This window comes from Microcaecilia unicolor, chromosome 3 (assembly GCF_901765095.1).
Source record: "Microcaecilia unicolor chromosome 3, aMicUni1.1, whole genome shotgun sequence".
Classification (NCBI taxonomy): domain Eukaryota; kingdom Metazoa; phylum Chordata; class Amphibia; order Gymnophiona; family Siphonopidae; genus Microcaecilia; species Microcaecilia unicolor.
Window position 1 is genome coordinate 88,523,593 of NC_044033.1, and position 22,205 is coordinate 88,545,797.

General features: G+C 42.2%; 1 protein-coding gene across 1 annotated transcript in view; it reads left to right on the plus strand.

Annotated features, from left to right (window-relative positions):
- The window catches only part of WDPCP (WD repeat containing planar cell polarity effector), an 846,895-nt gene that overhangs the window by 782,257 nt on the left and 42,433 nt on the right, over window positions 1-22,205 (plus strand). The window contains exons 18-19 of the mRNA XM_030196158.1: window positions 12,959-13,059; window positions 16,978-17,003. Coding sequence (XP_030052018.1) covers window positions 12,959-13,059; window positions 16,978-17,003 — 127 coding nt within the window. The remainder of the gene's footprint in view (window positions 1-12,958; window positions 13,060-16,977; window positions 17,004-22,205) is intronic.

Here is a 22,205-nt window from a genome sequence, read left to right on the forward strand (position 1 = left end):
TTTGGTCCTGGGGAACTGAGTTCGATTCCCACTTCAGGCACAGGCAGCTCCTTGTGACTCTGGGCAAGTCACTTAACCCTCCATTGCCCCATGTGAGCCGCATTGAGCCTGCCATGAGTGGGAAAACACGGGGTACAAATGTAACAAAAAAATAAATAAATAAATTTTTTAAAAATAAGTTTGTGAAGAAATAGATCTGTTTCTAGCAGGGAGGTCGATCAATTCATTCATGTAGCCAGGGGATTCTCCGTGGATAATCTTGTGGGTCATTGTGTTGATCTTAAAATTTATTCTTTCTTTGATGGGGAGCCAGTGAAGCTTTGCTCGAAGAGGTGATGCACTTTCAAATTTTGCCAAAAATAAGTCTGGCAGCCGTGTTCTGGGCAGTTTGGAGTCTCTTCAGTATTTGAGTTTTGCATCCTAAAAAGACACTGTTGCAGTAGTCGACGTGGGTAATAACAGTAGACTGTATCAGGTTCCGGAAAGTGTTGAGTGGGAGATAAGGCTTCACTCGTTTCAATACCTCAGGACCACATTGCCCACCTTCTGCTCCCATCATCTCACTATCCCTTTTGTCTTCTCCCATCTTCTCAGCTCTCAAGCTTCAACATTTCCTTCCTTTCATTCAACCATCTCCATTCTGTCTGAGTGCATGTCATCTTCATCGCTATTATACTATTCTCCACAATCTCTTGCTCCTTCTCCTGCTCTCTGCTGGAGATATCAGTCCCAATCCTGGTCCTCCACATCAGGTCTCATCCTATTCGTGCAGGTCATACTGTGATGTCTCCAATCTCATTTCTGTTCCTTTCCTCTCCCCTTCTTCTTTACATTTCCCATGTGCTCTGTGGAATGCCCGCTCTGTCTCCAACAAACTTTTCTACATCCACGAACTCTCTTCTCTCTCGTACTCTCCATCTGCTTTCCCTAACTGAGACTTGGCTTTGCCCTGAAGACTCTGCTTTAACTGCCACCATTGCTTTTGACTCGTAACCACTTGTAACCACTCGCCTCCACCTACCCTCCTCTCTTCCTTCCCTTTCACATTAATTGATTTGATTTGCTTACTTTATTTATTTTTTGTCTATTAGATTGTAAGCTCTTTGAGCAGGGACTGTCTTTCTTCTATGTTTGTGCAGCGCTGCGTATGCCTTGTAGCGCTATAGAAATGCTAAATAGTAGTAGTAGTAGTAGTAGTGTCATGGAGGTTACATTTTCTCCCATACTCCTCTTCCAGTTGTCTGCGGAGATGGTGTCGGGCTATTATTCTCATTCTTTTGTAGATTTAAACCTCATCTTCCACCTCAGTCTCACAGCTTTTCTTCCTTCGTAGTCCACTCCATCCATCTATTCTCTCCTCTACCTTTCTGAGTAGCAGTCATTTATCGACCCCCTGATGTCCCATTCTTCCTTTCTTACTGACTTTGACTACTGGCTTTCCTTCTTTCTTGAATCTCCTTCCCTCATTCTTGGGGATTTTAACATTCATGCTAATGATCCCTCTGACTCTTATGCTTCTCAGTTTCTTGCTTTAACATCCTCTTTCAATCTTCGATCCACTACCCCTACTCACCAGAATGGCCACTGTCTTGATCTTGTCCTCTTTTCCAGCTGCTCGCTCTCCAGTTTCTGCACCTCAGTTCTTCCTTCTCTGACCATCATCTGATAACTTTCACATTTAAACACCCTCCCCACCAGTCCCATCCAATCTCCACCAATACATTTAGGAATCTTCAGGCAGTTGGCTCTTGTACTCTCTCCACCAGTGTTTCAACCCTCTTCTCAACCACTATGTTATCCAAGTCTGTCAATGAGGTTGTCTCTTCATATAATACTATTCTCTTCTCTGCTTTGGATACTCTCGTTCCTCCCATTCCCCGTTCTATAAGGCGTACTAAACCCCAACCTTAGTTGACCTCTAGAATCCCTACCTACATTCCTATGCCCATTCTGCTGAATACCTTTGTCTGAAATCCCTTGCCCATGTTGACTTCATACATTTCAAATTCTTGCTGACCTCCTTTCAGTCTGCTCTTTCATTTGCCAAACAAGAATACTACGTCCACTTGACAAACTCTCTTGGCTTAAACCCTCGACATCTCTTTGCCGCACTGAACTCGCTCCTCAAAGTGCCTTCACCTACAACCCCTCCCCCCTTCACTTTCTCCCCAGATTCTGGCTAACTACTTCTATGATAAGTTTCATAAGATTAACCTTGAGTTCTCAACCAAGTCACCTCCACCTCTCCTTTCCTCAGTCCATTCTGTCAACCCTCATTCAACCCCTGCATCCTTTTCTAAAATCACTGAAGAGGAAACTGCACGTTTTCTTACCTCCTCCAAACTGACTACCTGTTCCTCTGATCCTATTCTGACCCATCTACTCAACACTATCACTCCTACTGTCATACCTTCTATGTGTCATATCCTCAATCTTTCACTGTCCACTGCGACTGTTCCTGATGCCTTCAAATATGTCGTAGTCACACCACTCCTTTAAAAACCTTCATTGGACCCTGCCTGTCCTTCCAACTATTGCCCCATCTCCATCCTCCATTTCCTATCCAAGCTACTTGAACGTGCTGTTCACAGCCATTGTCTTGACTTTCTTTCAAATCAAGCTATTCTTGATCTGCTACAATCTGGCTTTCCCCTCTTCATTCAACTGTAACAGCCCTTGGTAAACTCTCCAATGACCTGTTCCTGACCAGATCCAAAGGTCTCTATTCTATCCTCATCCTTCTCAATCTATCTGCTGCTTTTCACACTGTTGATCACTACCTACTCCTTGATATACTGTTCTCACTTGGATTTCAGGGCTCTGTTCTTTCTTGGTTTTCTTCTTATCTCTCCCATCGCACTTTTAGTGTATGCTCTGGTGGATCCTCCTCTACTTCTATTCCACTATCAGTTGGTGTACCTCAGGGCTTTCTCTTAGGACCTCTTCTTTTCTCTATCTATACTTCTTCCCTTGGTGCTCTGATCTCCTCCCATGGTTTTCAGTATCACCTTTATGCTGATGACTCCCAGATCTACCTCTCCACACCAGAAATTTCAACAGGAATCTAAGGTCAAGTCTCAGCCTGCCTGTCTTAACATTGCTGCCTGGATGTCTCACCGCCATCTGAAACTAAACATGGCCAAGACTGAGCTTCTTATCTTTCCACCTAAACCCACCTCTCCTCGTCCCCATTCTCTGTCTCTGTGGCTAACACTCTCATCCTCCCTGTCTCATCAGCTCGTAACCTTGGGGTCACCTTTGACTCCTCTGTCTCTTTCTCTGCACACAAGCAAGAGACAGCTTAAACCTGTCATTTCTTTCTCTATAACATCACCAAAATTTGTCCTTTCCTTTCTGAGCACACTACCAAACACTTATCCACACTCTTATCACCTCTCGCTTAGACTACTGCAACGTGCTTCTCATAGGTACCCCACTAAGCCATCTCTCTCCCCTTCAAAACTCTTCTGCTTGACTTATATTCTGCCAGTGTCCCTGTGCTCATATTAGCCCTCTCCTCAAGTCACTTCATTGGCTCCCTGTCCATTTCCACATACAATTCAAACTCTCTTATTGCCTTACAAATGCATTCACTCTGCAGCTCCTCAGTACCTCTGCACTCTTATCTCCCCTTACACTCCTCCCCAGGAAATCCGTTCATCAGGTAAATTTCTCTTCTCTTTACCCTTCTCCTCCACTGCAAACTCGACTCCATTCCTTTTATCTTGCTGCACCATACACCTGGAATAGACTTCCTGAATCAGTATGTCAGTCTCCAGCTCTGGCTGTCTTCAAGTCTAGGCTAAAAGCCCACCTTTTTGAGGCTGCTTTTAACTCCTAACTCCTATTCACTTGTTCAGTACCCATGTCTGTTTTATAATTTTCACCTGAAGTAATTCCCTTATTTGTCCTGTTTGTCTGTCTTGATTAGATTGTAAGCTCTTTTGAATAAAAACTGTATCATCAGTGTACAGCGCTACGTACATCTAGTAGTGCTATAGAAAATGATAAATAGTAGTAGCAAGTCCCTTTGGAACCCAGCAGAGGTTAGTGGAGACAGAAATTAAGAAAATTGTGTGACTAACTGGGATAGCATTTGTTCTTCTTGGTAAGAGTATTTTTGTTATATTTCAGCAAAAATTGGGCTGATATGAGGAAGCGTAAAATTATAGTAGTGGGAACTAGTCCATCCTCGAGGCCCTTAGATAAACACTTCCTAGCAGGGTCTCAAGTTCTGATAACAGACTCATCTGTGGGAACTTTAACTCCTGAGCCAGTTGTTTCTCTCTCAGCATAGCAGGTGGTCCCACCCCTCCACCACCCATTGTCTCCCATCTCTGGGGTGGTGCAAGGACTTAGCTCCATTGCTGTGGTCAGTGGCACTATGTCCATGCCTGGTCATGTACTTCCAGAGATAGTTTCTGGTTGAAAGATTCCATCTGTGCTTAGGTTGGTTTCTTTTTGACAGATTAAATTGGATGAAATTAACTTCTCAGAAATATCTTTTATGAGGTACAGTGGTGGAAATAAGTATTTGATCCCTTGCTGATTTTGTAAGTTTGCCCACTGACAAAGACATGAGCAGCCCATAATTGAAGGGTAGGTTATTGGTAACAGTGAGAGATAGCACATCACAAATTAAATCCGGAAAATCACATTGTGGAAAGTATATGAATTTATTTGCATTCTGCAGAGGGAAATAAGTATTTGATCCCCCACCAACCAGTAAGAGATCTGGCCCCTACAGACCAGGTAGATGCTCCAAATCAACTCGTTACCTGCATGACAGACAGCTGTCGGCAATGGTCACCTGTATGAAAGACACCTGTCCACAGACTCAGTGAATCAGTCAGACTCTAACCTCTACAAAATGGCCAAGAGCAAGGAGCTGTCTAAGGATGTCAGGGACAAGATCATACACCTGCACAAGGCTGGAATGGGCTACAAAACCATCAGTAAGACGCTGGGCGAGAAGGAGACAACTGTTGGTGCCATAGTAAGAAAATGGAAGAAGTACAAAATGACTGTCAATCGACAAAGATCTGGGGCTCCACGCAAAATCTCACCTCGTGGGGTATCCTTGATCATGAGGAAGGTTAGAAATCAGCCTACAACTACAAGGGGGGAACTTGTCAATGATCTCAAGGCAGCTGGGACCACTGTCACCACGAAAACCATTGGTAACACATTACGACATAACGGATTGCAATCCTGCAGTGCCCGCAAGGTCCCCCTGCTCCGGAAGGCACATGTGACGGCCCGTCTGAAGTTTGCCAGTGAACACCTGGATGATGCCGAGAGTGATTGGGAGAAGGTGCTGTGGTCAGATGAGACAAAAATTGAGCTCTTTGGCATGAACTCAACTCGCCGTGTTTGGAGGAAGAGAAATGCTGCCTATGACCCAAAGAACACCGTCCCCACTGTCAAGCATGGAGGTGGAAATGTTATGTTTTGGGGGTGTTTCTCTGCTAAGGGCACAGGACTACTTCACCGCATCAATGGGAGAATGGATGGGGCCATGTACCGTACAATTCTGAGTGACAACCTCCTTCCCTCCGCCAGGGCCTTAAAAATGGGTCGTGGCTGGGTCTTCCAGCACGACAATGACCCAAAACATACAGCCAAGGCAACAAAGGAGTGGCTCAGGAAGAAGCACATTAGGGTCATGGAGTGGCCTAGCCAGTCACCAGACCTTAATCCCATTGAAAACTTATGGAGGGAGCTGAAGCTGCGAGTTGCCAAGCGACAGCCCAGAACTCTTAATGATTTAGAGATGATCTGCAAAGAGGAGTGGACCAAAATTCCTCCTGACATGTGTGCAAACCTCATCATCAACTACAGAAGACGTCTGACCGCTGTGCTTGCCAACAAGGGTTTTGCCACCAAGTATTAGGTCTTGTTTGCCAGAGGGATTAAATACTTATTTCCCTCTGCAGAATGCAAATAAATTCATATACTTTCCACAATGTGATTTTCCGGATTTAATTTGTGATGTGCTATCTCTCACTGTTACCAATAACCTACCCTTCAATTATGGGCTGCTCATGTCTTTGTCAGTGGGCAAACTTACAAAATCAGCAAGGGATCAAATACTTATTTCCACCACTGTATTTGGCAGTTGGTTATTCAACCCCAGAAGCTATTAAACCTTGATACAGTTTCTGTCTCTTGATAAATAAAGTATGGTTTTTGTTACTGAACCATGATTGTTTTCTGCTTCTGCTATTACTATTTGATTCCAAGCAGCAGGCTTAGATTTGGATTTTACTTTTAGTTTGTCGCATTTTCCAATTCCGAACTTAAGGCAAGTTACAATCAGGTACACAAGTTATTTTTCCATCAACAAGCAGGATTGAGTCAGGCACACAAATGGTTACATTACACTTCAAGAACAGCTCTTCCATGCTGACTACTGCAATGGAATCTATGCGGGATGTAAAGAGCAGCTTATAAAGAAACTTCAGACTGCTCAAAACACAGCAGCCAGACTTATATTTGGAAAAATGCAATTCGAAAGCGCCAAACCCCTCCGAGAAAAATTGCACTGGCTCCGGGATACATGACCGACCTCATAGACCTACCAACCAGAAACACAGTCGTATCAACACGTACATATTTAAATCTCCACTATCCAAGCTGTAAAGGACTCAAATACAAATCAACTTATGCATCCAGCTTCTCCTACATAAGCACACAGCTGTGGAATGCATTACCAAAAGCTATGAAAACAACGTACGACCATCTCAACTTCCGGAAATTACTAAAGACCAACCTGTTCAAAAAGGCATACCCTACCGACCCAACTTAAGTGTCTGAACCCTGCAACACAATGTAACTAAAACTCGTAATGAACACTATATAAATCTTCTTCTCTACGATTCCCAATGTGTCTGTAACATATGAACCTTATTCGACTATAACATCACTTTGTATTTGTTTCTCTACCGGAGTTGGCAAATGCATTCAAGGTACTATGTAAGCCACATTGAGCCTGCAAATAGGTGGGAAAATGTGGGATACAAAATGCAATAAATAAAATAAATTAATTAAATGATTATATGGCTTCTCTACTCAAATTGTGGATACGTTTTCCTTTGTGAATGATTGCCTCTCTAAGATGGGTACTGAAACCAAGAATTTTCAGACTCAGATGTCTGCTTTGCAAGCCACCCAGGTCACTGGAATTCATGATAGTTTGTCCTTGCATAACAAGATGGAGTCACTTGAAAATCATTTTAGATATTGAAATTTATATATTTTACAATTTCCTGCTACCCATTTACTTTCCAGGATGTTTGTTTATAAGTACATAAGTAATGCCACACTGGGAAAAGACCAAGGGTCCATCGAGCCCAGCGTCCTGTCCACGACAGCGGCCAATCCAGGCCAAGGGCACCTGGCAAGCTTCCCAAACGTGCAAACATTCTATACATGTTATTCCTGGAATTGTGGATTTTTCCCAAGTCCATTTAGTAGTGGTTTATGGACTTGTCTTTTAGGAAACCATCTAACCCCTTTTTAAACTCTGCCAAGCTAACCGCCTTCACCACATTCTCCGGCAATGAATTCCAGAGTTTAATTATGCGCTGGGTGAAGAAAAAAATTTTTCCGATGTGTTTTAAATTTACTACACTGTAGTTTCATCTCATGCCCCCTAGTCCTAGTATTTTTGGAAAGCGTGAACAGACGCTTCACTTCCACTTGTTCCACTCCACTCATTATTTTATATACCTCTATCATGTCTCCCCTCAGCCGTCTCTTCTCCAAGCTGAAAAGCCCTAGCCTCCTTAATCTTTCTTCATAGGGAAGTCGTCCCATCCCCGCTATCATTTTAGTCGCCCTTCGCTGCACCTTTTCCAATTCTACTATATCTTTCTTGAGATGTGGCGACCAGAATTGAAAATAATACTCAAGGTGCGGTTGCACCATGGAGCAATACAACGGCATTATAACATGCTCACACCTGTTTTCCATACCTTTCCTAATAATACCCAACATTCTATTCACTTTCCTAGCCGCAGCAGCACACTGAGCAGAAGGTTTCAGTGTATTATAGACGATAACGACGACACCCAGATCCCTTTCTTGGTCCGTAACTCCTAACGTGGAACCTTGTATGACGTAGCTATAATTCGAGTTCTTTTTTCCCACATGCATCACTTTGCACTTGCTCACATTAAACGTCATCTGCCATTTAGCCTCCCAGTCTCGTAAGGTCCTTCTGTAATTTTTCACAATCCTGTCGCGAGTTAACAACTTTGAATAACTTTGGCAGTATCTTAAGGAGGTTTTGGCTATTCCTAATTCTGAGTCTATTTTGTTCTCTAACTGTTATTATTTCTCTCAGAAATCTATTTCAGAGTTAACAGGAGGGTGGTGGTGATGATCTAACTACCCCTCAAAGTTTCAATCTTATCAGGATTTTTAGAATCCTCTCAAGGAAAGATTGAATATTATTCCATCTGTCTGATTGTATTTATTTCTGAAACAGATAAAGTGCTTATATTGAAAAATTACTTTAAGAAAAAGAACTTCTCTTCTTTTTGAAAAGTTCATGATTTCTGATCTAAGATGGCATCTGTATAAGACGTATATGTGGGATGCTCTGACTTACCCAGTGGTTTTTTTTAGTTTGCGGAGTAGTAAACTTTGCTCTCGATGGGCAAACGGAAGAGAAAGGTTCAGAGTGTCCCATCTCCACCAGGACCTCCACTTCGACAAGTGATGCTGGATGTATTTTTGGGGGACTGCTTTATCTACCCTGCTCCTCTCGTCTATTGAGCCGGTGATTGGAGCAGCCGGCGGCAGTATAAATGGGGCGTTGCTTAGCCCCATTGAACTTGTATATCTCCCTTTCCACCCAGAAGCAGAGACACTGAGGTGGAACAATGAGTGGCAGATTCTCCCGAGGGGTTTTCTTCATCGTTGCAGTTGGGGGGAGTCCATTATTAGCGATTTCATTTCCTCAGGGTGGAGCTATCCCAAAGCAGGGAATTGTCCAAGAGAAGCTGTCCAAGTTGATAGCGGAACATCAGAGAGGTACTGTAAAATCTCCTGCTTCAATTATTGGGGTGTAAGAATTGGGTAAGACCAGATACAGTGACCTTAGAGTCTCTTTGGGATGCTGTTCATGAAATCAATTCTTCCTTGCTGATGTTTTCAACTATAATTTCTGATGATTTGAAAACTGTTTCAGAAACTGTTGTTTCACTGGCTCATGAGGGCAGTCAGTTCACTGCTAAGTTCAAAGTGAACATCTAGAAGAAGTAGGAAAGCAGTGGGCAACTGAAAGGAGCTATGTAAGGAAAGTGAATAAAAGTAAGAGGAAGAGGAGCCTTCTCAAAAGTAGATAAAAAGATAAGTAAAAAGAGGTTAGCCTTTATAAACTACAAGAGATCGCAGAAAGAGAAAGACAGGTGACAATATCTGGAAAAGCTAAGAGAAGCTGGTAGAGTAGTCAGGAAAGCAAAGATGCAAATGCAAGAAAAAAATAGCCAATACAGTAAAATGGGGGGACAAGACATTTTTTAGATATGTTAGTGAAAGGAAAACGTGCAAAAGTGTCATTGTGAGACACAAAGGTGAAGGGGAGGAATATGTAGAAGCAGATAAAGATAAGGTAGAACTGCTTAACAAATATTTTTGTTCTGTGTTCACAGCTGAAGGGCAGGGAGCAGGATTGCAGAAGATAAAACCGATCTTAAAACATGTTTTTGCTGATGCTTATCAATAAGATTTCTTTCTTAGAGGGCAGTCACTCAAGACTAGCTGGACAGAACAGAGCTATCCTGTTGTTGTACTCTACCCTCTTTACTATCGTGGTTGTAGTCCTATCCCCACTACCCCTTTGTGTCCTGTCCTTTTTTAGTAATGTTATCTTCCTCTTTCTATCATATTAGATTGTAAACTGCTCTGAAGGTCTCCGTAGTGCGGGGTGGCAAATATTGAATGATTTTCAGAGGACTATGTCTGTGAGGAGGTGGCTAAACTAAGTTTCAAATTTATTAGGGCTTATATCCCACCTATCAAACAATATCTGAGCAGCTTACAAGAGCCGTTAAAGGTAAAGTAATAGTGCAATGTGAACATGACCATGGGGGAAGGGGTGGAACTATAATTATGACAGGAACGAGAGAAAGGAAAACACAAGAGGGAAGGGGAGGTTTGTGATGCCCAGGACACAACTGGAGCCAACCGAATGGAAAAGAGTTTAGCTATATCCTTCTGTAAATAAAAAATTTGCAAATCATTCATAAAATTAGCCAAAGATGATGAGAAACATAGATGTAATGGCAATTTATTCCATAATTCAGGACCTTGAACCAAGAAAATGGATTGTCTTATAGTATCCAACTGGATTTCTCAAAATGACGGAATTACCAATTGATTTTGTTGAGTGATGGACAATGCGATGGGGCCAGATGGCATACATCAGAGGGTACTGAAGGAACGTAGGAAAGTTCTAGGGGCTCCACTGACTGACCATTTCAATGCTTCTCTAGAGTTGAAAGTGGTCCTGGAGGACTGGTGATGTGGTCCTTCTCCACAGAAGCTGAAGTAAGGAAGAGGTTAGGAACTACAGGCCGATAAGTCTGATTTCTGTAGTAAGTAAATTAATGGAAATGCTTTTAAAACAGAGAATAGTAAAGTTTTTTGAATCCAATGAATTACAGGACCCAAGGCAACATGGTTTCACTAGAGGCAGGTCTTTTCAGACAAATCTGATTGATTTCTTTGACTGGGTGACCAGAGAGTTGGATTAGAGGAAAGCGCTAGATGTGGTGAGAACGCTAGATGTGGTGTATTTAGATTTTAGCAAAGCCTTTGACACAGTTCCACATAAATAAACACAGTGCCCTTGGTATAGGCTCTAAAGTGACTAAATGGGTTAAGAACTGGTTGAATGGAAGGCGACAGAGGGTAGTAGTAAATGAGCTCATTTTGAGGAAAAGGACGTTACCAGTGGTGTGCTGCAAGGTTGTGTTCTTGGGCCAGTTCTTTTTAACATTTTTGTAAGCAATATTGCTGAAAGGCTGTCTGGTAAAGTTTGTTACTAATATCTGCAATAGCATAGGCACCCCTTGTGGAGTGGATAACATGAGGAAGGACTTAGCGAAGCTAGAGAAATGGTCTGGAATCTGGCAGCTTAGATTTAATGCTCAAAAATACAGGGTCATGCATTTGGGCTGCAAAAACCCAAGGGAACAGTACAGTTTAAGGAGTCTGGAAACCGCAACTTTGAAAAAGATATAAACAATATGAAGTCGGTGCAGAGGGTGGCTTCTAAAATGGTCAGTGATCTTCATCATAAAGCGTATGGGGACAGACTTACAGATCTCAATTGTACTCTTTGGAAGAAAGGCAAAAGAGAGATATGATAGAAACATTTAAATACCTATGTGGCATAAAAGCACAAGAGGCAAGTCTCATTTGAAAGGATGCTCTGGAACGAGGGAGCATAAGATGAAAGTGAAAGGGGATAGACTCAGAAGTAATCTGAGGAAGTACTTCTTCACGGAAAGGGTCCTGCTAGGTCGGACCCTGGATCCAGGAGCACCCTGTAAGGGGGCGCTACACGTAAAATTTTGTAAATTTATGTGTTAGTCACATGGTCCTTATATCTCACTCGTTCAGGCAGTTCACTATTGGAATCTGATTTGTAGCATAGGCAATGGAGAGTGAAAATGATTTAACCCCGAGATTCTATAAATGGCTCTTAAAATTGCACACACATAGAAACATGACAGCAGATAAGGGCCAAATGGCCCATCCAGTCTGCCCCTCCTCAGTAGCCACTAACTCCTCCTTTTCCTAAGGGATCCCACATGCCTGTCCCATGCTTTCTTAAATTCTGACACAGTCCTTGTCTCCACAACCTCCACCGGAAGACCACCTTCCTTCCAGTATTAATCTGGCCCTGCTTTATATGGTAGTGCATAGCAAAGCCATTGAACAAGCCCAAAGGTATGAAATGTTGAGAGTCTGGGAGCTAACCTACTCACAATAGTTGTTATGACTGTAATTTTATCATAGATTGCCTAGATGGGGAGGACAACTAGATGACTATTTTGGGCCTATATTACAAAAGCAGCTATGTGTCTTTATAAAATATCAAAACAAGTCGTGCTGATGTTGTGGGTAAAATGAACTTGAATATATTGACACCTGCTCAGGAGCAGATGTTAATGTATAAATTGTGATGCCACCTACACTCCACCCCAAATCCACTCCCAAGCATATCTATACCCAAGTCATGTAAAAGTACATGAGTTCTTGTCATGCATGCTTTTACACATGAGTGATCTTATTAGCAGCATTTTAGGTGCATATGCTAGCATATACATGCAAAAAAAACCTTTATAAAATTATTCCTCATATATTTACAGAAACAAACATCACAAGATATTTACATGCTATTTGTTGAATGTGAAATCCATATAATCTAACCTGGGAATTAATGACTAACAGATACTTCTAATTATGGAAGGATAGAAGACATTTAGGACATGAGACTACAAAAATAATTGCATGCAATTTTTTTTTGTTGTTTTTTAGATGGAGGCTTTTCTTTCTTTGAATCACTGTTCAAGTATAAGAACTAGTAGGAGATACAGTTCAGAGCACTGCATCATGCTTCATTTGTATTTTGATATCTGATTGCTGTTGTCACTACTGTTTTCAATGCCTCTATGCTAGGTGTCACCCAGAAGATCTGTTAACAAAAAAAATGCTTAATCGCTTGAAAGACAAGAACGTTTTACTGCATCTTTGGCTGAATAAGCAGCTGTAAAGCAACTGCAAGGTCCTGAAACTTTTCATCATGCCACTCTAACAACAAACATCAACAGGCTTTGAACCCAGTACATTACTTTGTCAGATAAACATTCAATAAGATCTAAGCAAATAGACTTATTCTTTTGCCTATTGTTGTCGTCTTTCCCTCTCTCTGTTATTTAAGACCTTCAAACCACAGACAAACATCTAATCTGGAGAGTGAGCTTGAATTCAACATCTATGCTTCACCTTTGATGGACAAGACATTGCCCTGGAATCAGGAAGGTAAGAAATGATCAAAGAAGAAAACAATATCTAAATTGATGAAGGTACTTGCAAGGTAGGAAGTAAAATCAGAAGGAGAGTTGACTTCTTGCCATATCAGCCGATTTAACATTTTTTGTATTAAGGCAAATAACACTAGCGTATGCCTGTAAAAATATGTAAGGACTGATGAACAGCTAAGGGCCTGTTTTTTTTCCCCACTGACACAGAGGGCTTAGCTGTGCCTAAGAACAAAGGGGCCCTTTTACTAAGCTGCATTGGGGGCTAACGCGCCTCTAACTCAGGAAAAATAGCTTATTGCAGAACACACTAAAGCATTCTGCATTAGTTTTGTCATCTGTGGGCACTATAGGCTGGTTTCTGTATAAGGTGTGGTGAGTAGCGCGCATTAAATTGTGAGCGCGGCCAATTTACATGCACTACTCAATTGATTAATGAGCCAATTAGTCATGATAATTGGCTGATAACTAATTATCACTAATTGGCTATAATTGGAATTACTTGTGCTTCTTTTAGGCATATTCTAAAAAGAGGCATGCGTAAATTCCAACTTGTGTAGCTGAAAAGGGGGGCAGTGGCCAAAAGAGAAGTATAGGCGTGTCAGAGCGTCAATCAAGTTTACATGCGTTGTTATAGAATTTGGGGGAACACGCATACATGTAGGCAGGGGCATTTTCACTGTGTTTTCAGTGGCATAAATGGCCATGCCTAAATGTATGCACATTTCCCCGGCCTATGCGCCTTTCTGTAAACTGCATCTTACTGTAAATGCGGTTTATAAAATAGTGCTACGTGCATTGTTCCGATATGCCAACATTTTAGATGCTATATGCAGAATCCGGCATGCAGTATTTGAGGGGGGGGGTTGAAGGGGGCATGTCAGGGCCTGAGAATGGGTACGGATGCGCTACTCAGCTAACACAGTGACAGTATCGCAGCACTAACTGATTAGTATGTCCATGTTACGGGAGCTCTTAGCACCTCCTAAATAGGAGTCAATAGGTTACTCTTGTGAACATTTTTTTTTTTAAATGGCTGCACACTAATGCTAACAGCGGCCCATAGCCTTGAATACAACAAATAGAAAAATCCCTTGTTGACAGCTGCGCTAGAAGTGGGCTTAGCACACAGGAAAGACCTATGTCTGGATGCGCTATACCCATTTCTTAGCGCAGCATAGTAAAAGGACCCCAAAGTTATATGCTTAATTTAAAGGCTACAAAAAACAAATTAATTTTCAAACACAAGGTACTGTCCAAGTTCAATCTGAAAATCAAATTATTACATATTAAATATATGTACTACATTTAAGTAGTGTAAAACAGGGATGTAAATTATTTATGTTGGTGGCAAGCATCTGCACATGCAGTTTTTAAAATATACACAACAACCCTTGAATTCTTCTGTTTTCTTCAGCCAAGCTTATGCACCCTATGAAAGTGCACGCACAGTTGTAGGTAATTGAAAACCCACTTACAAGCGTTCAGCCAGTCCATACATGTAAATCCTAATTATACACATGAAGGTCCCAACCAATATTTTGAAAATTTACCTCAAAATGTGAAAAAAAATGTACTGAATCAGTTCCTAAATGTTCTGTGACAAAGATTGAAAACTCTGGTCCTCGACTACAGCAAACTAATGTGTTTTCTAGAATAACCAAACTGTGGGAATCATTACTAACATTTAGCATGTGCTAACTGCCTTAGCTTACTCTGTGAGGATAATTCTGTAAAGATTGCCTAAAGTTAGATGCTGGGATGATGCACGCTAAGTAAAAATTCTATGATGGCAGTGCATTTACGCACATAACATTAGGTGCAAGCACTTGTGCTAGCTCAGTGGCTGGCGTAAAAGCTCATGCCTAACTGTAGGCAGTTAAGTGTGTAAATTGAGGTATTCTATAACCCGCCAGCATAACTGCCTGACTCGTCCATGCCCCTTCCAGTTCCACATCTTCCTTGAAGTTGTGTGCTTTTGGAATTTGAGTGCATGTTATAGAATACTGACTAAAGGCAGTTACGTGCATAACTGCTAATTGGTGCTAGTTAGCCAATTACCACCAATTAAAGCCAATTATAGCCTATTATCGCTTGTTGACATCAACTATTGGCTCATTATTAAATTAATTGTGCATGCAACTGACATTCTATAGCTTGCACATTCAAATTTGTGCACTAGTTACAAATTTGGGTGCACAACTTTCTAGAATTGGGGGGGGTGCCACAGAGCTTGCACGGCCTTGTCATTAGCATAAACTAGCCATTAGTAAGTAGCCCTCTATGTAAATTAGCCATAAGTATCATAAATATCCATTCTGAATATCTTGAAAAATAGGTCTGTTTGTTCAGGGGCTAGACTATACTATTCCTGCTCTATAGGTTAATCCAAAAGATTGGACATTTGAGTATTGAACAGCAGAACAAAATCACTAGTGGATGAATATTCAAAAGCCTTCATTTAGCAGCAGTAGCTAAATGGGCAATTCTATGACCAGTTGCTGAGTGTACTGGATACTGACATTTTCACGCTTAAGTGTGCACCTACCTGTGAAAATGCTGGTTGGGCACTTCATTGGTAATCTACAAATATGGCATAGTGCATATTTGTAAGGGGAGCATTTACGTGGGCCGGCCATAAGCAGGGCTGGCATTTAGGTGGGCAACTTACAAAATATACCAGCTCCATAGCAGGTGTAGGTAGATGCACTGTTACCGAGTGTTTGCTTGTATTTTATAAGGACACTTGGGTGTCCGAGTGTCCAACCAGGAATAGGCTCTAACCCTGCCTTACTGGGGCCCATTCCTATTGTAGAATTGCCCCCTAAAAGCTTAAGTGTCCCCTATCCATGATGTTTCAGCAACACTATATTGATGATGACACTAGAAATTTTTGCAGATAACCCTAGCAGTAGCCAAAGTGAAGCAAGGATAGAGCATGGGTGTTCCGCCCAAATATACAGATAGCCGATGATATTCAGCCTCTATTCATACCTGAGCATATGAGGTTCTGAAAAGAAATTTCCCACCTTAGCCCTAAGGACCTATCTCCACTGCATGCAAATCTCTTTCATGAATATCCATTGTGGATATCCTAAAAACCTGACTGACTGAGGCACCTCCAGGACCAGGTTTGGGAACCACTGACCTAGCTGTTAAAAAGGAGTGGAGCTATGTCCACATTCCACCACCAATCCCAGACTCGGCTAACGTTTGTAACGATGAAGAATGGGAAACAGTGTCAGAGACGGTGGAAAGATCAAGGAATCAGAAAAACCTTGTTTCCTCAAGATCCAAAGATCTTCACATATTATCTACTAAGACCACCAATACTATCTCCTCACTGAAACCAACCCAGAAACCAGAGTGGCATGGTCCAAATTCCTTTTCTCTTCCAGTTAATCCTGTACTGAGAGGTACAGAAGCACATGCTTCCAAAACTTGCCAAAATTGAAGAAGTAGAAATTAGCTGTTAATTTCCTGGATCCTTTGGTCTAGGCCATATTGCTTTGTTTTCTTACATATTTCTTCAGATACCTTTGACGTGGTCTACTGACAACAGGGGAGTTTGATACACAGATATATGAAAATAGAATAGCTGCTCTTGCCCTTATGTGGCTAAAGACTTTTCCTGATCTCAAAAATAAAACTAGAAATGCTCTGTATAGGAATTGCTGTTATCAGATTCCTGCCTTTCCATATGTCCCCAAAATCATATTGCTCACTGTTTCTCAATTTTATTGTTATACATATTAACTTATATGAACAATGAAATTTGAATGAAATAATTTAAATCACTTAAACTGTATGAATACATGGTAGGTTATAAAAGAGAGATTTTCATTTTTACAAGAAAATTCATCAACTAATCAAAATATATTTTTCCAACATTTTAATCATTTCTGGATTTTTTTTAAAGGGGACCTTGAAGAAGATGGAGAACAGGTAGTACATTCTGATTAATGTTTACATTGCAGTTACACAAGATTTGTACTCTTATTATACTTTGAAAGCTCATGCAATTTCTAAAGTTTTCTTGACTTTACATATATAGAGCACTTGAGTTGGTCCTCTTTATGGTTAATGTGAACTCTGCATTTATAGCTATATAATCAGTGAGTATTACAGTTGCTGCTGTATAACCTGTGAGTTTAGTTTGCATTAAGATTTAGAGCTGCAGCTTAGTTTGTGCCAATAGGTCTTATAATAGCAAAATTATAACATAGTACTATTATAAAAGAACCAGTATAGGGAGGAAGTGACGTCACGGACCTGGATGGCTGCCTGAGTCTGTAGCTCCGTTGCGTCCCTGCTTTCCTTAAGCAATATCAGCATCCATCCACCCTGAAATTGCGACTCTTTCATCTGTACACGGTGTCTAACCTCAGTGCGGATTCATTCTGGTGTTTGGGAGTCATGTTAACAGCTCGGAAAGAGGGTGAGCGCCAACCTGTTAGGCAAGCTGGTAATGCCCCGTGGCATCACGTCGGCGAACGCCTCGCATTCGGACTCTGACTCTGCAATGTCCCTCACCGATGCATGTACAGCCTCTTCTAAACGGGGCCTTTCAAAAGACCTAACTAAATGTTTAACGGAGATTTGGGAAGAGATCAAGTCTTCCAAGGAGGAGATTCTGGAACGTATGGATATCCTGAGTGTTGACCTGCGCGAGCTGGGGGGACGCGTGGAGGACCTGGAGGCGCGTGTGGACGAGCACGATGAACAGCTGAGCGGAGCAGATTCTAGACTAACAAAGCTCTCGGATATTATGTAAACCTGCAATTTAAAGTGGACGACTTGGAAAACCGAGGGCGTAGGAACATTCTTCGTTTTCGTGGGGTCCCTGAGGTGGGGGATAAAGAGGATGTTGTCACGATTGTCAAGATGCTCTGTGGAAAGCTGCTGGGGACGGAGGACATAGCTATTGAAAGGGCATACAGAGCCTTTGGAAAGAGAGTGGATAACCGGCCTCGGGGCATTATTGTTTGCTTCTCTGCCTTTTCTACTAAAGAGCGAAGTGATGCAGCAGGCCCGTCAGGTACCCCACATTGACTACAATGAGGCTCAAGTAAAGGTGTATCAAGACCTATCCCAGCTTATGCTGTCCCAACGACGCGCGATGAAACCTGCCCTGGACATTTTGATAAAAAAACAAGATTCCCTTCTGCTGGACATTCCCTTTCGCTCTCTGTTTTACGGTGGGGGGAAAATTACACCGGATTCGCCTCCTCTCTGAGGTTTGGAAGATCCTGCATGGTGAAGGTCTGGTGACTACTGAGTCTCCGCCCGTGGACCTGGCTATCACAGCTCGGGCTAAACTCTAAAAATGGAGACGAGTCTCCAGCAAATCTAAGAATGCCCCGGCAGAAACCTGAGTAGTTTGTTTTGACTGATTGCTGATCTTTAATGTTATTCCGTTATGGTTTCTGTCTACTGTTATACTCAGACCTACAAATATTGTGTACATGATGTGTAATGCAGTTGATTACTACTGAGATTTGGCTGTGTGGGGGGTTGGTAATTCTGGGGGAGGGGGAGCTGGGGCTGAGTGGGGGTTTTTTTGTTTTTGTTTTTTTTCTTTTTGCATTATACTTTACTTGGGTGGTTTGGCTGATTGTGTGTATGTGGGGATGCATGGAGGGGGGACTTGGGTAGCATTTCGGGAGTGGTGGGGTGCTTTCTCTTGTTTTCCTAGTCAAGGGACTTGGGCAGTTCCTGTCTAGGGGTGAGTGATGGGAGTGGGGTTTTTCTGGAGGAGGGTGGGGGGTGGGTTGGGAATATTTCATAGGGGCAGAGGGCTGTATGTCTACCTTTGTTTTATAATGGCAAGGGCTGGTACTATCCCACTTGGATATTTTTCTCTAATTCTATCAAGTGAATGGCTATTGATTTAAAGTTTTGTCATACAACATTAAGGGCTTAAATTCACCTCAAAAATGTCAAAAATTGTTTAAAGAGCTTTTGCATCTTAAACCACATGTACTTTTCCTACAGGAAACACATTTTAAAAGGGAACACAAGAAGCTCTTGTCTCACAATGGTTACCTGTATGTTTTTTGTGCTTCTGCTGCAGATGCCTCAAAGAAGCGTGGTGTTTGCATACTGATACATTCTTCCTTACAGATCCAGGTTGCAAGTATCAAAAGGGATCCCGGTGGTAGATTCTTGATTTTGAATTTAGCATTAAATAATGTGACATTTACGTTGTCTTCAATATACGCTCCCAATGAATCACAGGAAAGTTTCTTTGCAAAACTAGGTAAGATATTTTTGCCTTGTTTGCTGGGTAAGGTATTAGTGGGTGGGGACTTCAATGCTACTTTCCACCCAAGTCTGAAGGAGGGTCCCCAATGGACGTAAGAATTTTTAAGGCACTACTGGATTTGGCACGGAATCTTGGATTATGTGACTCGTGGAGAATGTCTCATCCGACGGGTTGGAATTATTCCTTGTACTCTTATTCCCATGACACTTATTCGCAGATTGACCATGTATTGGTTGATACTTCCTTGATGCAAGTTGGGGTCACTACGGGTATAGGTCCCATTATGATTTCTGATCACGCACCGGTATGGGTTCAGGTTTCGTTGAATCATGAGGTTGATGGAGATAGGAGATGGTCACTGACCATTGCAGGAGGAAGATGTTTTGCAGGAATACAGGACTGTTCTTGCTGAATACTTGGACCTAAATAAGAACTCTGGGCCTTCTCTTGGTGTTGTTTGGGATGCGCTTAAAACTGTTACTAGAGGTTACTTTCTGCAGAAAGCTAGTATAAGTGCTCGGATGTAGCGAAAGGAAGTTGAGGAGTGTCTGTCACAGCTAGAGGTGTTACAGCACGGACACAAAGCTACCCATTCAGTCTCAGTGCTGCGGGATATTCAATCCATTCGATTACGTTTGGATCAAATATACTCTGATCAATTACAGTTCTCAAGAGGTCAGCAGCAGCAGACTCAATACGTGCACAGTAATAAACCTGGCAGATTACTGGCCTTAAAGTTGCGTCAGCAAAGGGTAGACCGAACGATACTTAAAGTCAATGAGGGTCATGGGACGTACTTATCCAAATCGTCGCAGATTCGGCAGCAGTTTCAGGGGTTCTTTCAGTCCTTGTACACTGCGGATCCAAATGTTCGTAGCAAGGCGATTGATGATTTCTTATCTGCTTATCAGCCCTCTCGCCTGTCTGATGACCAGATTGCAGTGTTGAAGAGACCTATTTTGGCAGAGGAGGTCCATAAGGTAATAAAGGAGCTGCCTGCTGGGAAGTCTCCAGGTTTGGATGGCCTTCCTAATGATTTTTACAAACCGTTTGTGGGAGTGTTGGCACCTTTGCTGGCGGACCTCTTTAACCAGATTGTGGCGGGTGAGGAGTTGCCCCTATCGATGAAGGAGGCTTGGATTGCGGTGATCCCAAAACCCAGTAAAGATAAATCTGAATGTACATCATATCTGCCAATTTCCATATTAAACACTGATGCTAAGATTCTAGCTAAGGTCCTTTCTAATAGACTAGCAGTAGCATTACTGAACCTGATACATCCGGATCAAGTAGGTTTTGTACCGCGAAGGCAAGCTATAGATAATGTTAGGAGTATTATTAATTCACTTCATATCACCCGCTCCAAAAATCTGTCAGTCTGTCTATTAGGCCTTTTATGTTCCAGGTTTTGGACCTGTTTTTAGAAGACAAATTCAGGCCTTGTATGAACAGCCTCGGGCATGTGTACATGTCATTGGGGGTAATTCTCCTCTGTTTTCCCTGACTAGAGGCATGTGTCAGGGGTGCCCCCTCTCACCTATGCTTTTTGCATTAGTAATGGAGCCTTTAGCCATAGCTATTAGAGCGGACCCGAACGTCTTGGGTGTTTAGCTTAGTGGTCGAGAGTATAAGCTAGCTTTATTTGCGGATGACATTTTGCTCTCGTTGACGAAACCCCTGACTTCTCTACCAAATCTTATGACACTTTTGAAAGATTACTCCCTGGCTTCTGGGTTTAAACTCAATATGTCTAAGTGTGAAGCATTGGCTATCGGGATACCATCTTCCATTTTAAGATCTATTAAGGACTCGCTTCCTTTCCGGTGGGTAACTAAGGGAATTAGATATTTGGGGGTTATGTTAACTCCTCTGTTTTCCGATTTGTTCTCAGCTAATTATCCCCCACTTCTGCGTGATTTATACAGGGACCTGGAGACATGGGGTACATATGACATTTCTTGGTTTGGTAGAATTACTACATTGAGGAGGAACATCTTGCCTCATTTGATGTACCTTTTTCAGATGCTTCCTATTCGTATGCCATATAGCTTTTTGGCGGGGGTGCAGGACCATTTATCTCGTTTTATATGGGGAAATAAGCATCCTCAAAAACCCCTTTTACTTTGTAATGTATATGGACCCAATGTCTATGACCATAGCTGGGTGAAGTCCATATTACGTGAGGTAGCTGGAGTTGTGGACATACCCATCATTATGGGGGGAGAGTTCAACATGGCTCATGATCCCGCTTTGGACAGGTCTAAGGGGCTTGGGAGAGAGGCTGGTTCAGTAACAAAGGGCATTCTACTGTTGTGCTCGAGTTTAGATCTATTGGATGTTTGGAGAACACTGCACCCTCTGGATAGAGACTATATGCATTTATTGAGGGCATATGGTTCGCAATCCAGGATTGACTATTGGCTCTTGTCCTCAGGGCTGTTTTCCTCGGTAGTCTTGGCTGGAATTGGAGCGTACGGTGTCTCAGATCATGCCTACATCTGGTGCTCAGTAGATCTGAAGGGCCCAGATGGCAATCGATATGTATGGCACTTCCCACCTAAATTATATTGGGACCCGGCCTTTCGAGATTTTTTGATGCAAAAATGGATGGATTACCAGCTACACAATGAAGGCTATAGGGACCAATCAATTTTATACTGGGAAGCGGCTAAGGCTGTGTTGCGAGGAGAGATAATGGCCTATTCTTCCTTTAAACATAAGGCAAGAGACAGAGAAATATTGAGATTAGAAAAACAGTTGGTGCAGACGCGTCGTCAGTACGCAGAAACATCAACAGTGGGCTTGAGAAACTCGCTACTTGCACTTCAGTCCTCTCTCCAAGAGCTCCTTCATGAGAGAGCAATGAAGTAAATTTGGTATTA